The sequence below is a fragment of the Xenia sp. Carnegie-2017 genome, unplaced genomic scaffold (genome assembly GCF_021976095.1).
Source record: "Xenia sp. Carnegie-2017 unplaced genomic scaffold, XeniaSp_v1 HiC_scaffold_23, whole genome shotgun sequence".
Lineage (NCBI taxonomy): Eukaryota > Metazoa > Cnidaria > Anthozoa > Malacalcyonacea > Xeniidae > Xenia > Xenia sp. Carnegie-2017.
The window spans coordinates 19,120,379-19,139,024 of NW_025813486.1; the positions used below are offsets into that span (position 1 = coordinate 19,120,379).

At 34.7% G+C, this 18,646-nt stretch overlaps 3 protein-coding genes and 1 long non-coding RNA gene across 12 annotated transcripts in view; 1 reads left to right on the top strand and 3 right to left on the bottom strand.

Moving 5' to 3' along the window:
* LOC124449846 (zinc finger ZZ-type and EF-hand domain-containing protein 1-like) overlaps positions 1–5,752 on the bottom strand; it is a 46,033-nt gene extending 40,281 nt beyond the window's left edge. The window contains 2 exon segments of the mRNA XM_047000762.1: positions 3,006–3,015; positions 5,742–5,752. The gene's annotated coding sequence lies outside the window, so the exon portion shown is untranslated.
* On the bottom strand, positions 117–13,174 carry LOC124449847 (katanin-interacting protein-like). Of its 8 annotated transcripts, none has more exons than XM_047000769.1 (40): positions 12,893–13,174; positions 12,729–12,793; positions 12,579–12,649; positions 12,267–12,406; positions 12,079–12,139; positions 11,936–11,993; positions 11,801–11,855; positions 11,645–11,706; positions 11,462–11,563; positions 11,229–11,291; positions 10,310–10,769; positions 10,173–10,206; positions 9,580–9,756; positions 9,440–9,501; positions 8,958–9,175; positions 8,512–8,678; positions 8,111–8,170; positions 7,717–7,986; positions 7,259–7,395; positions 6,263–6,326; positions 5,919–6,066; positions 5,674–5,768; positions 5,433–5,535; positions 4,510–4,604; positions 4,351–4,390; positions 4,044–4,193; positions 3,799–3,883; positions 3,686–3,733; positions 3,491–3,606; positions 3,364–3,425; positions 2,810–2,975; positions 2,645–2,714; positions 2,231–2,321; positions 2,105–2,148; positions 1,879–1,989; positions 1,643–1,782; positions 1,133–1,234; positions 893–1,053; positions 386–483; positions 117–249 (listed from the first exon to the last, which is right to left on the bottom strand). In XM_047000769.1, exons 1-40 carry the CDS (start codon positions 12,897–12,899, stop codon positions 200–202), a joined length of 4,308 nt encoding a protein of 1,435 aa, XP_046856725.1. In that variant the 5' UTR covers positions 12,900–13,174; the 3' UTR covers positions 117–199. The 8 variants fall into 8 exon arrangements, with proteins under 8 accessions (XP_046856725.1, XP_046856722.1, XP_046856726.1 ...); XM_047000766.1 differs by having other exon boundaries at positions 8,958–9,376; positions 9,434–9,501; XM_047000770.1 differs by having other exon boundaries at positions 8,958–9,049; positions 9,404–9,501.
* LOC124449852 lies at positions 1,029–1,981 on the top strand. Its single transcript, XR_006949626.1, has 3 exons — positions 1,029–1,240; positions 1,627–1,768; positions 1,892–1,981. It is a non-coding gene; the product is annotated as an uncharacterized LOC124449852 (long non-coding RNA).
* Positions 13,175–13,206: 32 nt separating the features above from the next.
* LOC124449855 (protein argonaute-2-like) lies at positions 13,207–18,639 on the bottom strand. Of its 2 annotated transcripts, XM_047000782.1 has the most exons (4): positions 18,339–18,639; positions 18,175–18,239; positions 16,236–16,454; positions 13,207–16,184 (listed from the first exon to the last, which is right to left on the bottom strand). In XM_047000782.1, exons 3-4 carry the CDS (start codon positions 16,426–16,428, stop codon positions 13,279–13,281), a joined length of 3,099 nt encoding a protein of 1,032 aa, XP_046856738.1. In that variant the 5' UTR covers positions 16,429–16,454; positions 18,175–18,239; positions 18,339–18,639; the 3' UTR covers positions 13,207–13,278. The 2 variants fall into 2 exon arrangements, with proteins under 2 accessions (XP_046856738.1, XP_046856737.1); XM_047000781.1 differs by having other exon boundaries at positions 13,207–16,454.
* Positions 18,640–18,646: the final 7 nt, after the last annotated feature.

Here is an 18,646-nt window from a genome sequence, read left to right on the forward strand (position 1 = left end):
CATTGATGTATGAGAGTGAACATTGATGTATGAGAGTGAACATTGATGTATGAGAGTGAACATTGATGTATGAGAGTGAACATTGATGTATGAGAGTGAACATTGATGTACGAGAGTGAACATTGAATAAATATGTTATTAATATTATGTACATAGAACGATTTTATATTAAAGTGTATTTAAAAAACTTCTAATTCTGCTATCTTTTTGCACGATAAAGTTGTGTGACACTTGTCTTTGGACGCAGAGCTGATGGAAGAAAACAATTATCGAAGATAAGTAAAACATATCAATAACTATATCAAAATAGGTAGAGCAATCAAATAAGGTCATTGTACAAGATTAAAAAATATTCAACAAAAAATTGGCACAAGCCCACGGATACCTTGATCAACGTTAGTACTATTGACTGTCTTTTCTTGTTCAAAATCTGTTCGATCGTTCATCAAACATACTTCGTGACTTTCAAAAAAGCCACCACCACTAAGAGCAGGAAAAAACTTAGAAATTGTAGAAAACTAGGCAATGATGTATCTTAGTGTTGTAAACAGTACATCTTACAGTAAGAGATGGTAAGTTTTCTTTTAATCAAACTCATTTAATGCAAGCGGTCATCCTTGGCAACTTTTTTAACTACCCTTGACCAAACAACCCTACGTATATGTTTGTGGATTTAGATCGTCAAGGTTAGTAGAGTCCTGAGAAGGATTGTTGTTGTTGATGTTAACTGACGTTTCGATAACCTTAGCGGTAGACATCTTTTGACTCTGAAGGAGAGTCCTAGAAGAGTCCTTCTCAGGACTCTACTAACCTGGACGATCTACATCCACAAACATGTAACGATATTGCAGGGTTCGAACCATTTACTTTAACCCTAAGTATGGATACATACTTGATTGCAAAAGGTCTCTCTTTCTGTTGTATTGCTTCGTCATCAGTGAACAAAATCGAAGCATGAGGTAAAGGTATATTCATATTTGGCAGTATTCCTCTGGCTCCTGTTGGAACCTGTGGAAGAATACCATTAAAAACAAGCAGATCATCAACCAAGATCTAAAGACGATAAAAATTGAAATTTGGTTACGCTGTGGAATGACACATTGATGAAGTCACGTGACAGTTATTTTCTTACAGCCAAACGCCTGACGCCACGAATTGGCGTCTTCCTGTAGTTCCATATCTTGATCATTGATATTGATTTTGGTTCGTCAAAAATAACATAAAGTAAATTGGTCTAAAGGTACAGTAAAAACATAATCAAACACACATTAAAGAAGAATGAATATCAGCATCATGCTTTGCGCGCTTGGTTGGCCATTTTAAAGGACCCCAGAAAATGGCCGCTGTAATATGTTTGATTTGACTACATAAGTACAGCATATAAATACGGCGTGAATATCGTAGCAACAGTCAAAATATCAACCGTAAATGCTTTCTATAAATAAATATGATCACATAAGTCAATAAACGAAACAAAACCTGAACTGAATACCCATTGGATTCCTTAAGTGCAAGAAAGTTCCCGTATGAAAATAAAAACATTGCGCGCGCAAAGCATGACCCTGATACTCATTCTTTAAATATTAGTCGCATATTAAGTTGAAAATAATAAAAAATGTGTTAAAGACACTAAAAACGTTACCAAGTCAGGAAAGATGGGAACTAGCCACATATGACGTCCATCTTCTGTATCATTGACGCCATCAATCAACTTTGCTGGGGTTCTGACGTCATCCTTCACTCCCTCCAAGACGTTAACACTCTCCGGGTAAGCTGTGATATCTGGTATGGTTAGGTAGACAACGTTGCTGTTACAGAAATACATTTTATTAAAGATTAGCTACGTTCAGTCATTTCTTGTAAAAAACAAAAGGATACTCTTTTCATTTAGTTCCATAAGCCGACCATCTTGATCATAAAATTCTAATCCATTTAATCCAAGATAATATGGATCACCCCAGGATTCAAACAGTTGAAACTGAAATATGACTGAAAGAGTTTTCACAATAAAGGAAAAACACAATGAATAATAAATAAAAACCAACACCGAAATACAAACATAAAAATATTTATAAATAACATATAGATATTGTTTTAAAGATACATCCAGATGGTTTAACGGTCAGTTCACAGTCACCTTCGCCAGGACTATAACGAGAAGACATAAAAATTATTAGTGATGAACACAGGGAAAGAGAAATATATAAACCACGAGCATTATAAGACATACATTGTTGGTACAAAAGGGTCAGTTTCTTGTCTTTTAGGAGGATGGAGAAAAGATATTTCTTGGCGATAATCAAAATAACAATGACCAGGAGCTGAAAATGCAAATATCTTTATTAACGTAATGTTTATTATTAATAAAGATGATTGTTTGTGTGATTAAAGTAAGCTAGAACTACATATTTTATGATGCACACCAAATCAACAGTCTTTAAATGAAGTATTACGAGCAATACTAATGGTTATGTAGTTTATACATACTAGACGCTATATTTGTAACTAATATCTTTAATACAATATTTTCTCTAACCCCCCCCCACCTCAACTTAGAAAGCAGCCCAAGTTGACAATGTTAGCTTAGAGAGTATAATTTATTGATGACGTTGATAGAGAAGAAAATTTCGCAACAAGACATCACCTTTTCGAATTAAAATGCCATCTTCACTTCCTACTGTTCTTCCATCCAGTTTTATAATCATCCATTTTACCTGAAGTAAACACATAGAAATATAGAGAAGTAAGTCATAGAAGAAAAGTAAGACATGAGAAAGAAAGCTGACTGATTGGTTCATAAAATACTTACACCTCTGTAGGTTCCTTCTAATGATTTATTATAGTTCCATATGTAGAGTCCAGCTATTTCCTTTCTTTCTTTTAAATGAATAGAAAGTGTGTGATCTTCACCCAACGTAAACGGTATCAACCACATGTATTCATCGCTCGTAGTGACATTGACGGAGTCAATCAATCTAAAATAATAGAATTTCATTAATAATAACTGTATTCTGGCTTTTCATCAATCTCGTGAAATTACTAAAGAAAGTTTTCACATTGCCATGACAATCTAAGAATGTTTTTGTATAACTTTAAACAATGGCAATTCATATTCTTGCAATAAGCTAGGCTTTAATGTTCATTATAGGAATACAACATACTTATAAAACATTTAAAATAAATGACAAATTTCTTTTAAAGTAAACATGTTTCGGCATACTTCATGCCATCTTCAATGCGAAGTGACTTAAACACCGAAGATGACATAAAGTATGCCGAAACATGTTTGCTTTAAAGAAATTTGTCGTCTATTTTAAATGTTTTATATGACTATTGTGGTCTTACGTAACTATAACAACATACTTATCTAACGTTCTATCATCGTCATCGTACTCGGGAAGATCATTCAAATCTCTTGGTGATGCCTTAAAGGATAAAATTATTATTTTTGAGTATCAATGATAGCACGAAAGATGAACATCACACCAACCTGCATCATATCTAACGATACATGAATAATTTCGCCATTCGTGTCAAATAACTGTAGTCCCGTTAAACCAAGATAACTCAAATCTCCCCAGGTCTCCACGAAGTTTAATTCCAACACTAAAATAGATTCATCACAATACAAATTTGTCGACGTCATCTCAGGTACGATCAAGGAGGGCACAAGAGGAATATGTACCTTCACCCTTGCAATGTTTACCGACAACGTCATCAATACAAAATTGCTCTGAAAAAAAACCCAAAATCATTGGCAAAAGCAAGACAGCAACAAAAGATTTCATACAAAAATACCTTTGACGACTTTGTTGGGATATGTAGACTCCATTCTTGGTTTCTTTCGTTCTTTAGGACAGGTGAATGGTCGGTCGTACGTTTCCTAACAACGTAATGACATTTAACAAGGATCAAAATATTGTACTATATAAATAAAATACATATCGAAATGCTTTTATTTTCAAAACCGAAGTCAACTTAAAGTAAAATTGTAAAGATTGTCGTGTTGAGTTAATTGTAGATTTTCATAAAATGTATCTTACATGTTCATGACCAGTATCAGCGGTAACAGGTCGTTGAAAACTACTGCTGCTCTGAAGATATTCTTCATCATCATCAACATCAGGTTCGTATGTTTGATCATTTAACGCCATCGCTTCAAGAATCTCATCGTTCATAGTGAACAAAATGGTCTTTAAATAAATTAAAATAATATAATATAATATAAAATAATATTATAATAAATTTTAAATAAATTAAAATAATATGACAAGGTAACACATTTTGGATGACAATGCATGAATAATAAATTAGGGAGACCTGACAACAAAACAGTCATAGATCACTTACATCCCCAAACGTCTCGGATGTACCCAGCTCACCACTTGCTCTACAAATGAAAACTTAAACTTTGCAATGATTTCGTTAATTTTGTACAAAGATGGACAATGTTTACTTATAACATATTTATATCTGGTCATTATACCCTTATTATTAATATTATTATACCTGGCCACTTCTCCACGAAATATTAAATTATCATCAAGAAAAATTTCAATGTCCCTTGCACCGCGAAAGGAGTGGATCCTTGATTTATTGTAGTTCTACAAATAGAAAAAAATGAAGAAATTATTGAGAGATTTTAGTAAATTGAACTTTGCTCTCGTCGCTAAAGAAGTCAATTTTTCTCCAGCAAATATATCAAACGAAAAGTAGCTATAAATAAAACGTAGCGAACAAATCAAATTTCAATACTGACTCTACCATGGTGTGACAGTTATATTTAACAATATAAAATTTCAATACTGACTCTAATTTAATAATATAAAATTTCAATACTGACTCTACCATGGTGTGACAGTTATATTTAACAAATCAAATTTCAATACTGACTCTACCATGGTGTGACAGTTATATTTAACAATATAAAATTCCAATACTGACTCTACCATGGTGTGACAGTTATATTTAACAATATAAAATTTCAATACTGACTCTACCATGGTGTGACAGTTATATTTAACAATATAAAATTTCAATACTGACTCTACCATGGTGTGACAGTTATATTTAACAATATAAAATTTCAATACTGACTCTACCATGGTGTGACAGTTATATTTAACAATATAAAATTTCAATACTGACTCTACCATTGTGTGACAGTTATATTTAACAATATAAAATTTCAATACTGACTCTACCATTGTGACAGTTATATTTAACAATATAAAATTTCAATACTGACTCTACCATGGTGTGACAGTTATATTTAACAAAATTTCAATACTGACTCTACCATGGTTCAGTTATATTTAACAATATAAAATTTCAATGGTGTGACAGTTATATTTAACAATATGAAATTTCAATACTGACTCTACCATTGTGTGACAGTTATATTTGACATCATGGTTGCATAATGAACATACCCATAATCTTATCATAGCCAATGTTGATGTTTCTTTAAACTCAATGTAAATAAAATGGTTTCTTCCTTCTGTGAATGGAGCAAGCCATAGATGCATATCATCTCTAAAAATGTTCAGCAACACTAAAGGTGGATGGTAATGGATCATGATGGTAATGGTAATGGATCGTGAGGGATCACAATAGATTCGACTCTGACATAATTTGAGGGTACTGTGGATAAGATTAAGTTGAAATTATTACCTTGTGAAATAAACTCCATCAATAAGATTTGATACAACCCTTGGGTCTTTGTTGTATTCTTGAAGAACGTTGATATCACATGGTTCAGCTGTGATCTTGAAAAAGATACCATGGGACAAAAGTTGATACAGAAGATATCACGGGATAAACGAGGATAAAATATACGTATCATGGGATAAACGATGATACAATAGATACTATAGGATAAACAACGACATCAAGGGATTAACGACTTTAATACTTACTGATGATATCTGAACAGGTTTACCAGAGCTATTGAATATCTCAACGCCATTTAATCCAACGTAATACTGGTCACCCCAGGTTGTAAGAATGTTTATGACAAGGGTTTGACCGCGTGGTAACTCAGGAATTGTAAAATCATCAACTACACTACGTAAAAAGAAAGACATCTCTTTGAAGATATCAATTCAACAATTACAAAACTTTTTAAGAAATACAAAACTATTTTCGTGTTTCTAAGGAATAATAGAAACACAAGACAAAGTTTGGGAGAAACGAGAAATGCCTGCAACAAAAGCTATTCTTTGAAGTGTTAGAGCTTCATTCCTACTATAACTGAAATTACCTTAAGTTTACAGCATCGTCTTGAATCTGACTATCTTCGACAAGAAATTCGTCTAAAGCATCTCCTATAGAATGTTTACGATCACAACAGTTGATATGAACGTTCATTGGTCAATTTTCTCTAGAGGTCAACTGACCAATGAGGTCAATTTTCTCTAGAGGTCAACTGACCAATGAGGTCAATTTTCTCTAGAGGTCAACTGACCAATGAGGTCAATTTTCTCTAGAGGTCAACTGACCAATGAATTCAATTTTCTCTAGAGGTCAACTGACCAATGATGTCAATTTTCTCTGGAGGTCAACTGACCAATGAATTCAATTTTCTCTAGAGGTCAACTGACCAATGAGGTCAATTTTCTCTAGAGGTCAGCTGACCAATGATGTCAATTTTCTCTACAGGTCAACTGACCAATGAGGTCAATTTTCTCTACAGGTCAACTGACCAATGATGTCAATTTTCTCTAGAGGTCAACTGACCAATGAATTCAATTTTCTCTAGAGGTCACTGACCAATGAGGTCAATTTTCTTTAGAGGTCAACTGACCAATGAGGTCAATTTTCTCTAGAGGTCAACTGACCAATGAGATCATTTTTCTCAGAAGGTGAGTATCCATTGTTTAATTTTTACTGAAGGTTAACAATCATTGGTCAGTTGGATTCCATTTAACACGTCCACTTCAATACTAACGAGTCTTCTTCAATACTAACACGTCCAATTCAATACTAACACGTCCAATTCAATACTAACACGTCCAATTCAATACTAACAAGTCCACTTCAATACTAACACGTCCACTTCAATACTAACACGTCCACTTCAATACTAAAGTGTCTACTTCAATACTAACACTTCCACTTCAATACTAACAAGTCCACTTCAATACTAACACTTCCACTTCAATACTAACAAGTCCACTTCAATACTAACAAGTCCACTTCAATACTAACAAGTCCACTTCAATACTAACGAGCGTTAAATTGTGTATCAAAAAACTACCTTGGTGATCCATATTAATCTTCATCGAAGGAGTCAACCGTCCTTGATGACATCGCTTAAACTGCGAAAGAGAATCGAGAGATTCTTCCAGCCATCTTTCATTAAAGATTTTTTCATTTGGTGTCGTTTTTCCAACACTAAAAGTGACATAAAATTGATAGATCATGATACATACAAAATGAATACAGATAAGTGTGATGGATTAAATGATTAAAATCAAAGGGGCACATAAAGTACACAGAGAAGTACAGACGAGTGTGATGGATTAAATGATTAAAATCAAAGGGGCACATAAAGTACACAGAATAGTACAGATGTGTAAAATGGATTAAATGATGTAAATCGAAGACTAAAAGTTAAAGTTAATGGTATTTTCTAACAACCAGAAAAAAACAAACTGTTTAAAACATTCTCTGTCTTTTCACCAAATTTATCTTCAACATTAACACAATTCTTACCACAGATTGGAAAAATTTTCATGTAGTTCCAAGTCCTGATTGCCCGGATGCTGTTCTACTGGACGTCTTCCACAATCTACTTCTGACTGATGACCTCTTGGCCCACTTGAAGCAGGATTATTACAGCTCCGTCGGCCGCTAGAAGGCCTGGATCGAGGCTTGGGCTGTTCAAATAACTCTTGCAAAGATGCATCTTTTTTCTCAGCGGAACGAAGCCAGCTTAACGAACATTTGTTGTCCTTTTCCTCTTTGACATTACTCGCTGAAGATCTTTCAGAAGAAACATAATTTTATAGCAAGATTACGAAGTACTTTATCAAACCATCCATAGCCCAAATAAGAATAAAACAACGGCAATATTTCATATCACATAAACAAATTAATAATTTTGTACCGTTTCTTTTTTAGTCCGTCCAACCAAGGTGGACGTTTAGGCAAAGGCGTTTTTTCATTCCTGTTCGGCGGGAAAAAATAAAATCAGTTTTGTGAGAGGATATGACTACGAAATATGACTGTGTACGAGATATGACTGTGTACGAGATATGACTGTATACGAGATGTGATTATACGCGAGAGATGGCTGTATTGGAGACATTACTGTATATGAGATACCTGTATAGGAGATATAACTATATACGAGATATGACTATATACGAGATATGACTGTGTACGAGATATGACTGTATACTATGTACGAGAGATGACTGGGTATTGTATGAGACATGACTTTAAATACGACATTTATAGAAAATCAATTAAATCTCCTTGAGCAGCCATTTTATCATATAAATATACCTTGGCGATGAATTATCTTCGGAAGAACGACCAAACATTGTTTGACGAATTGGTAGAGGACCATGTTCTTTGTGAGAGCTTTGAGAATATTCTACCATTATATCTGAACACTTTTCATCTATCTCGTCCGAGGCTTTGTTTTGGATGAAATTTACAACATTTTTATCCTGATGAAAAAATATAGTCAGTCACATACATGGTGCACAAGCATTGGGATGAAGTTAGATGTATCAGGCAAGAGAAGAATCTGATTCCAAGAAATTTAGTCAGAGAAATCCTGAAAACATATTGAATCAGATAAATGGAGTTTGGGAGAGATTAAGTCACACAAAAATTATCTGACTGAAGTCGGCCGTTGATAGCCGCTTGGAGGGTAAAAACAAACAAAAAAATCAAATGAAAGAATACTAAAATTCAATCGTTCATTTTTATACAGTAAAACATACATTGATATGATTTCTCGTTAAAAACGCTTCACTTGGTGATGATCCAAATGCCTTTGATGGACTTGGATGTACATCATGGTGTATTGATGAACCTGGAGGTATATCATGGTGTGTTGATGAGCTTCGATGTATATCATAGTGTGTTGATGAGCCTGGAGGTACTTCATGGTGTGTTGATGGACTTGGATGTACATTATGAGGTGTTGATGAACTTGGATGTATATCATGGCGTGTTGATGGACCTGGAGGTTCATCATTGTGTGGTGATGGACTTGGATGTATATCCTGAGGTGTTGAACCTGGAGGTACATCACGGTGTGTTGATGGACTTGGATGTACATTATGAGATGTTGATGAAGTTGGATGTATATCATGGTGTGTTGATGGACTTGGATGTACATCATGGTGTGTTGATGAACCTGAACATATATCATGGAATATTGGACTTGGATGAACATTATGAAGTGTTGATGAACTTGGATGTACATTATGAGGTGTTGATGGATCTAATTTGGTCAAAAGATCCAGTAACTGTCTCTGTTGACTGTAAATAAAGAAAAAACTTTAAATTATTTACGAGAGTAATAAAATGCTACATCACTTCACATATCCCTCTCTGTACCTTGCATTCATGTTTCGTACTTTCTTTGTTACCAACGCAACAGTCTCATCTGTGATAGCAGTGACGTCATCCTTGACGTCAAGTTCAAGATTTTTTGGCGACAGCTTACGGCCACTCTCCTTAAACGTGTTGGATATTTTGCACGATTCAGTTTCGTTGTTGTGGTCGTCACTTTTTCTGAAAAACAACAATAAAATAAAAAAAAATGAAAACAAACAAATGACAACAGTGATTGCCAAGATTTTCCAAGATAATGTAGTGAGTCGTATGGTTCCAGCATATGCTTCGAGTGCAATGTGAACTGGTAATACGATATGAAGAAAATACGAAATGGTACGGGAATGATACGAATACGGCACGAAAATGCTACGAATGTAATACGAGAATGCTACGAATGTAATACGAGAATGATACGAATGTATTACGAGAATGCTACGAATGTAATACGAATATGCTACGAATGTAATACGAGAATGATACGAATGTAATACGAGAATGATACGAATGTAATACGAGAATGCTACGAATGTAATACGAGAATGATACGAGTGTGAAAATAATGAAAAACCGTCAAGTTTACATTACGTACGTACCTAGTAGCTAGCAAAAGTTTCTTGGACGGTTTTTCTACAAAAGATGAATAATATTGATGAGAAACTACTTAAAAAAAAACAAAAATTCTACCAAAACATGGTAGTTCTCGTTTCATTTATAAGAAAAATCCTCTTACTTTTTGAAAATGACAAGACAATGGTTTCTTCTTCTTCGTCACGTGTAGATAAATAATCTTGTATCACAGGTCTAGCTGATCTCAATGACTCATCTGTAGTGTCATCTTGTATCACAGGTCTAGCTGATCTCAATGACTCATCTGTAGTGTTATCTTGTATCACAGGTCTAGCTGATCTCAATGACTCATCTGTAGTGTCATCTTGTATCACAGGTCTAGCTGATCTCAATGACTCGTCTGTAGTGTCATCATGAATTACAAAACTTCCTCTTAGCTTAGACAAGCCATCAAATGCTTCAGTATCCCCAACATTTATACTATAATCATGAATTTCAACCTCCTCTTCAATCTCCTCTGATATCCTCTCATCTTCAATATTATCCTCAAGATCCTTGACATGAAGACAGGAGGACTCTTCCACTTGCAAAACTTCACTTTCACTTTCACTTGATGAGTCACACTGAAGGATTGATAGAAATATAAGGAACACAATAGGATATAGAAACACCACAAAGAACAGTATGAAGCAACAACGTGACTTTCTTTCCACACATGTACCACAACTAAAACTACTTTATATGAAGAGTAAATGATTTGAACCCGGGAGTTATTGTAACTGTTTGTGGATGTAGATTGTCCAGGTTGGTAGAGTCCTGAGAAGGACTGTTGCTGTTGATGTTGACTGACATTTCAAATACCTTAGCGGTAGTCAATGTTTGACTTTGAAGATGACTACAGCTAAAGTTTTTGAAACGTCAGTTAACATCAATAACATCAGTCCTTCTCATGTCTCTACTAATTTGGACAATCTACATCTACAAACATGTAATCAACAGTAACATTACACAACAGACTTTCTTGCTCAGACGGACATGTCTAGGAAGAATTATATTTAAGTTAAGTGACCTCTCATTCCTACCTCAATAACAGTCTGAATACTTTCAAATATTTGATTATCCTTCTCTAAACTTCTCCTCAAAGTCTATAATAATTTGTAAAAATGTAGAATTATGATTGCCATCAAAATAATTGCAACTTTATAAGTAATTGTTTACAACTATACACAAACACAGATTTAATTCCCCATTCACAAAAGCATGGAAAAAATTATTGTCAGAAAACAGCAATTTATGGCCCAGTTAGTTTCCTTACATGGACATCATTAAAACTGAGATTTAATTCTTCAACAACATCACTGTCACTATCATCAACATTGCTGTCATCTTCATTATCATTGCTATCAACTTCATCATTCTACAAACAAGGAAAGCATTTAAATTATATTTATTCAACTACCAAGCATGACATTTTTTATTTGACAAAATCCTATGTTACCTCACTATTTTCTTCTTCATTATCATTGTCAAAATCTTCACTATAAACACCTGTTATATTTCCTTCAAAAAATACAGAAAATTTTAACCTTTTAAGAAATGCATTCTATGATATTCAACTTTATCTCAAACAAGTGACAGGATGTCTCTCTTTTACCTGGTATCTTAATTTTAACTTTTTCACCTTGCTCTGTTTTCATTCGAAAGTCAACCTGTTTGAAGGACAAATAGGGATATGAAGGGATGCATATTTACAAAAAATAATTCAAGTCTTTGTTAATATAAAACTCACAGGTCTCCAAGTCTTCCTCGTTAGTTTTGTTGGGGCTGTTTTGGCTCTGTTTCCTTCACTTTAAAAATGACAAAATCAATAAAAGATGCTAACCAAATCAATTACATAATCTTTATTCTAGAGTGTCTACGTGATAGTCTCACTTGGTGTCATAGTTCAGCAGATTTTCATCGTTGGTTGCAACTTTTCTTGATGAAAAATTATCTAAATGAAAACGGAAAGAACATTGAACAACATGTTCTTGTCCATTTTCATATTCTCAGAAGAAAAGTTTAAAACTAAACAATGCAAAATAAACAAATACGACAAAATATCTTCAGTAACAGAATACCATCAGCAGTTTTAGTTCTTCGTGATGCATTCAAACCAGACAGCTCTCTGTTGGCTCCGTTAATATACAAAGAAAATCCTTTCTCCTTTTTCTCTAAAGCTACTTGTTGGTCATCTTTGGTCTTTAACCGCTTTAACAGTCTAATGACAGTAGAGAATCATGAAGAGTTTAACAAACACTTGATACAAAAAGTAAACTAACAACACTTCAGTCGACTCCATCTCCATTCCTTATGGTTAAGCTCAACAAACTCAAGCGTCAACTAAACAGCACCTTTTCTGTAATAAAAACATTTATTGAATTATTTCCAACCTGTTTCTCTTTTGTAGCAACCACAGATATTCATCATAAGCTACAGATGCAACGTCTTTACAAGCACCAACCTTCGACACGAAGAGAAATTCCTTCACGATAAGAACAATGCCCTAATTTTGGTTGTTCCCAAAAAGCACGAGAACTCACCTGTTCTGATGAACTGGGAATACTGGAGTTATGTTTACTAGTCGTAGAGTTTTGTCTGTGTGACCCTACAGGGGGCGAATTCAATTTATTGTTCAAAAGCATTAGCAACCAAAACATTAAGAAAAACAACTTTAAGTTAATCCAACTACACAAAATCAACTTACTGTTCATGGTTTTGACTCAAGACTTCGCTCATCTTACTATCGTATGAATAAAAAAAGACAAAATAAAACGAATTAAGATAAAAAACAGCAAATATATAAAGAAAAAGAATTTTATTCATAAACTACAATTTCAAAACACAAATGACAACAGTGGCCGAGCGATGTCTTTCAAAAAACTGAGTCAAGGAACACTGAGCTATATATGTTACTGAAACATTATATATACTAAAAACAATTATTTAAACTATATTAAAATATTTACATAAACTATTACATAGAAATTAAAACATTTTAATTATTTAATTATTATTCAATTAAAATATTTTCATTATATCAACTACAACAAATAAATTAAAATTAAATTTCGATAAAAATTAATTAAAACTCTAGGCAAAATACATTGTAGAGTTCATGTTGTCGTGAATTTTCACAGCACGAACCAAATCTTCTTCCTTAAGGACGCTTCCATCACCTCCAGATGCAACACTACCATCTGGGCTTCCACGTTCAACCTCCTTTAAATGATAACGAGCTCTAAACGCTACATGGTGAGCATAATACACAGGTGCTGGTATAGACACTGCTCTGGCACAACGAACGTAGGTATGACATAGTTGATTCGTGAGATTCTGTAGTTCATCTGACTTAAAATTACTATCATCATACAAGACATGGTAGTGAGTTGGTTTACTGGTACCTTGAATACCAGCATGACTACACAGGTACCAATCAAATTCAAAGGGATGAACAACGTCTTTATCGACCAAAGTACCAGCAGGGATGTTCTTACTTTTACCTCTTTGATCACGTGGATCTTCGGCAAAGAATCGAGCATGATGACGTTTCTGGACGACAATAAATGTAATTTGTGGTTTATAATTGGGATGCAGTTCACGACAAGCATGTTGGAATGCTTGAAGCTCCAGAAGTAAAACACGTTTGAATTGACCTTCACCAACTCCATCACGATAAAATATGATTTTCTGTGGTGCAACTCCAGTGGAGTCACGAAACTTCCTAAGTAAAGTAACAACGATATTTTTCATATCACCAATTTCTTCTCTGTTCGTCTTGCTACCACGCTGTTGGACGCGGACTTCCGCGCAGTACTGGTTAGGATACGAGTCCATACTTGCAACCACAGCGGCTATTGAAGGAGAGCTGTCTCCGGGAGCTGGATGCGTGACGTCAGCACCAAAAATAATCACAGGTCGAGATAATATTGGTGAACGAATTCCTTTGTTGAGGACTGATGTTGTTCCACCAAGTTTTGCGTTGATTTTAAGACAAATATTAGCCATCGTTTGCATATCTGCTTTCTTCGCGTTTTTGGATTTAACACATTGTGTTCTCATACCATAAACAACATCTCCATAATGCTTCACTTCTTCGTAATAAGGATCGGTGGAATCTTTACCAGGAAATATAACAACAATGAGTTGAAGGTTAGGATAATTCTTAATAAGTTGACCAAAGAGTTTGCCTATACCTTCGTAACCACGCTGTGTATTTTTATAACAAGGAGTATCGTTAATTCTTAACTGTTTTTCTCCACCCGCCTGAACAAGACGAGAGATAAAATTACTCATGGCTCGATCATCAAAGAATCTCGGATTTTCATATGAAATAAGCGCCCATTCCTTCAATTCTATTGGTTGAAACATTGGTTTATTTTGCATATTCCATACACCATCCCGTGGTTTCTCTGTTTGTGGTCTATCTTTAGGACCATAGCTTAACAAAGGTGGATCCAAAACTCTTCCTGTAACACTGGCTAGATTTCTACCAACCTTGATTCCAAAATCAGCACAGTAAGGATCTTTATCAAAGTTAGAGCTGTGAACCAAATTTTCTATTTCTCGCTGGCGTTGTGGAGCTGGAAGTGCGGTGTGTCTTATCATTTCTCTTGTTTGATCAGGATTAAGTCTTCCCTCCCGTCGTTGACCACCAGCAATATTACTCACCTCAATTGGAATCAAACTGCCTTTACTACCAACCTTCAGACATGGAAGATCGGGGTATCTTAATGCAATGTTATACTTTTCTTTAAAGTATTCAAAAACACTGATAGTTTTTCCATCTTCCAGAGGAAACTTTTCATCTTTTGAAGATCTCATGGACAATCCGCTGACTCTTTGTTTTCTTTTAACGTGAGTTGTTTCAATCTTAATGGTCTTCATTTCCTTGCTAAAGTCTCTCCTTTGTGATGGGTTCAGTTTCGGAGGTATATTTCTCAGTTGAAGATATTCACACATAAAATCAAGAACAGGTTGTGCTTTATAAAATGCAGTAGCACATATATCAATGTTCAACATCATCTTCCACTGCGTCGGACGTATGCTTACAAAACGTCCATTCCAGATCTGAAGACCAAGACCCAGATCTTTTTCATCGCCATAGAAATTAAAAAACGAATTACCAAAAGGAGTGCTGGTCATTGATGGCAAAAATCTGATCACATTTTGTACAGCTTGCACGGCATTCTGGGGCACTTCAATGGACTTTCCATCAAGTGCTTGCTTCAGGTAATAAAGACTAACTTGTGCTGCCCATTTTACAGTAACAGTGTACTCCCGCTGGCTACCATTGTCTGTTGTAAATAGTACCTTGAATTCTCTCATGTCCTTTCCAATATCTGGGATGAGTGTACGACAATACAAATTTTTACCATCTTTGTCATAAACTAATTTTGGTCCTTTGGGATTAGCAGCTTCATACTGATTTACCATTTCTTTAATAATCTTAGGGGCTTCAGATTTTGTATAGCCATCACGATTGGTCTTAAAGTTTGCTTTAATTGATGTGTCATAATGATGAATATCATTTTTCGGCAGTTGAACCTCAAGGAAGTTTACACGAAGACGTATAGGTCTACCTAGTTGACCTCCTTTATCAGGTCGACGGGGTAGTATTATCTCCTCCTTCTCTGACTGAGGTAGATCAGTTGGCAATTGCTTCAATTCAGGTTTTTCCTGCTGAGTTGCGGAGGATGGTGTTTTCTTGACAGGTTGAGAGGTTGATTTCTTTGAAGTTTGTTCTTGTGGAGTGACTGGGGTAGTTTTGGGTTGTGTATCTTTAGGTGCTTGTGTAGGTGCCGTGTCAGCTGATCTACTAGGAAATGCACCATCTGTAGAATCACTTTGTTCTTGAACTTTTAACTGTTGGATATTTTTTGCTAACGTTTCAACATCCTGCTGAGCTGTGGGATTTTTAACATTGCTTGCTTGAGCAGATGTTGTTTCTTGTTGAGAAGTCTGTTCTTGCTTCTTCCTTCTTTGACGTTGTTTTTTAGAAGTTGATTTTGCTTGATCTTTATCTTCACTGACTTGAAATTCTTGAGAAGGAGTTGCTTGTGTGACAGATGGTGTTGGTTCGTCAACAGTCAAAGCAATGGCTCCTCTATCACTTGATCTTGTATCTTGTAAACCGCTAGGAGCTACACTTTCATTCGTTCGTGCTTCATTCCCACCACGACCACGTCCACGACCTCGACGTCTTCCCCGTCCTTTATTTCCTCTTCCTCGACCCTCAGACATCGAAAATTTTCACTCTTTTATAACTTCTACACAACAATTTAATAGGCATATCATGTGAGTCAGTGAGTCGGACGTGTCGAATGACATATGAATGTATAAAATTACAGGAAACTGCTCAAAATTTCTTCGAAAAGAAAAGCAACTTTTGTACATTTAAAATCATTACAAATGAAAGTCAAATATGTTAGACAAAATGAAAGTAAAAGGCGTGTATGCATAGAGATTATAAATTAAACATTATGGTATGTTCCTCCCTAAATTTGCTCAGCCTGAATCATTGAATACCTGTTGCAAATCATATACCAAATATGATAGCTATTATTCAATAATGACAATTTTTATCGCTAAAATAATGGCAAAGGCTTAACTGCAAATATTTTAAAAGGTCTAAACGTATTATACACAGATATTACAAATGTTTTGTCAAATTCATAACACAAATATGACTTAAAACAACTCTGGAGTTTGTCTTATCTCACACAAACGCCACCTACATCCTGGAGAAGCAGGTTATTTTGCCCTTTGCCTTCATCGTCATCACTATGGGAAAGCCCCACAAGTCGTTAAATTTGTAGGCAAAATCAAACATAATTATTTGAAATATAAATAATACTGGTGTGAAGTATTGAGAAGAAAATGTTTGAAAGATATTTTGAGAAGATACGATGTAACAAGGGCGAATAAAAAGTTGTCAATTTTTACGATCTGTGCTACGTCATATTATATTGGCTTTGTCAAGTTCCTTCTGGGAAAACAAATTCGTGGAAATATCTACGACTCTTGACTTTCGTTTACTTCTTGGTAACATTGTCTCGTCTTTTTAATCAAAAATTTATATTTTGACAAAGTCAATCACAGTTATCATGAGTGATGAATTTTTATTGCTAAAATCATAGCAAAGGCATAACTACAAATATTTTTAATGTTCTATAAGCATTATTCACAGATATTACAAATGTTTTTTTAAATTCGTAACACAAATATGACTTAAAACAACTCTGGAGTTAATCGTATCTCACACAAACACCACCTTCAGCTTGGAGAAGCAGGCTTTTTTTTGTCATTCCCTATATCGTTGATCACTGGGGAAAACCCTAACAAGTCATTGGGCTTCTGGGGCCAGTTGTACGAAGTCTGGATAGTGTTATCCATTGGATAGCAATTTTTTTGAAACTTGTGAAAAGGTGTTTAAATTTTTCTTATGACAAAGAAATTTTGTTATCTTCAAAACAATGTTTTTTTTCAGTGATTGCACAGCTCAAACCGTATATTTTTCTCCTATAAGAGATATTATGAACAGTCAGAAAAAATTTTTATCCAGTGGATAGCGCTATCCAGGCTTCGTACAACCCGCCCCTGAAGTTTATTTAGCAGACGCCAGTGATGAGTGAACTTTATTAAAAAACAATTGTTTAAGAAAGAAGAGATGTCTACTGTGTTTGCACTAAATAGTTTGCACAGACTTATGCAAACCGAATAGACCTTTGGGAGGACTTGAGAGCAGATCATAGTTTGCACAGACTTATGCAAACCGAGGAGACCCTTGGGAGAACTCGAGAGCAGATCAGTGCTAGCCCGAGACCGAAAGTTTAGGGTTGCACCTGCTCGAGAGTTCTTACAAACGTCTCTGAGGTTTGCATAAGCCTGTGTAAACACGAAAAATATCTTATCTCTTATAGAGAAATTCCTTCACGATAAGAACAATGCCCTAATTTTTGTTGTTCCCAAAAAAGCACAAGAACTCACCTGTTCTGATGAGCTGGGAATACTGGAGTTGTGTTTACTAGTTGTAGAGTTTTGTCTGTGTGACCCTACAGGGGGGAAATTCAATGTATTGTTCAAAGGCATTAGCAATCAAAACATTAAGAAAAACAACTTTAAGTTAATCCAACTACACAAAATCAACTTACTGTTCATGGTTTTGACTCAAGACTTCGCTCATCTTACTATCGTATGAATAAAAACGGACAAAATATAAATGAATTAAGATAAAAAAACAGCAAATATATAACGAAAATGAATTTTATTCTTAAACTACAATTTCAAAACACAAATGACAACAGTGGCCGAGCGATGTCTTTAAAGAAACTGAGTCAAGAACACTGAGCTATATATGTTACTGAAGCATTATCTATACTAAAAACAATTATTTAAACTATATTAAATTATTTACATAAACTATTCCATAGAAATTAAAACATTTTAAGTATTTAATTAT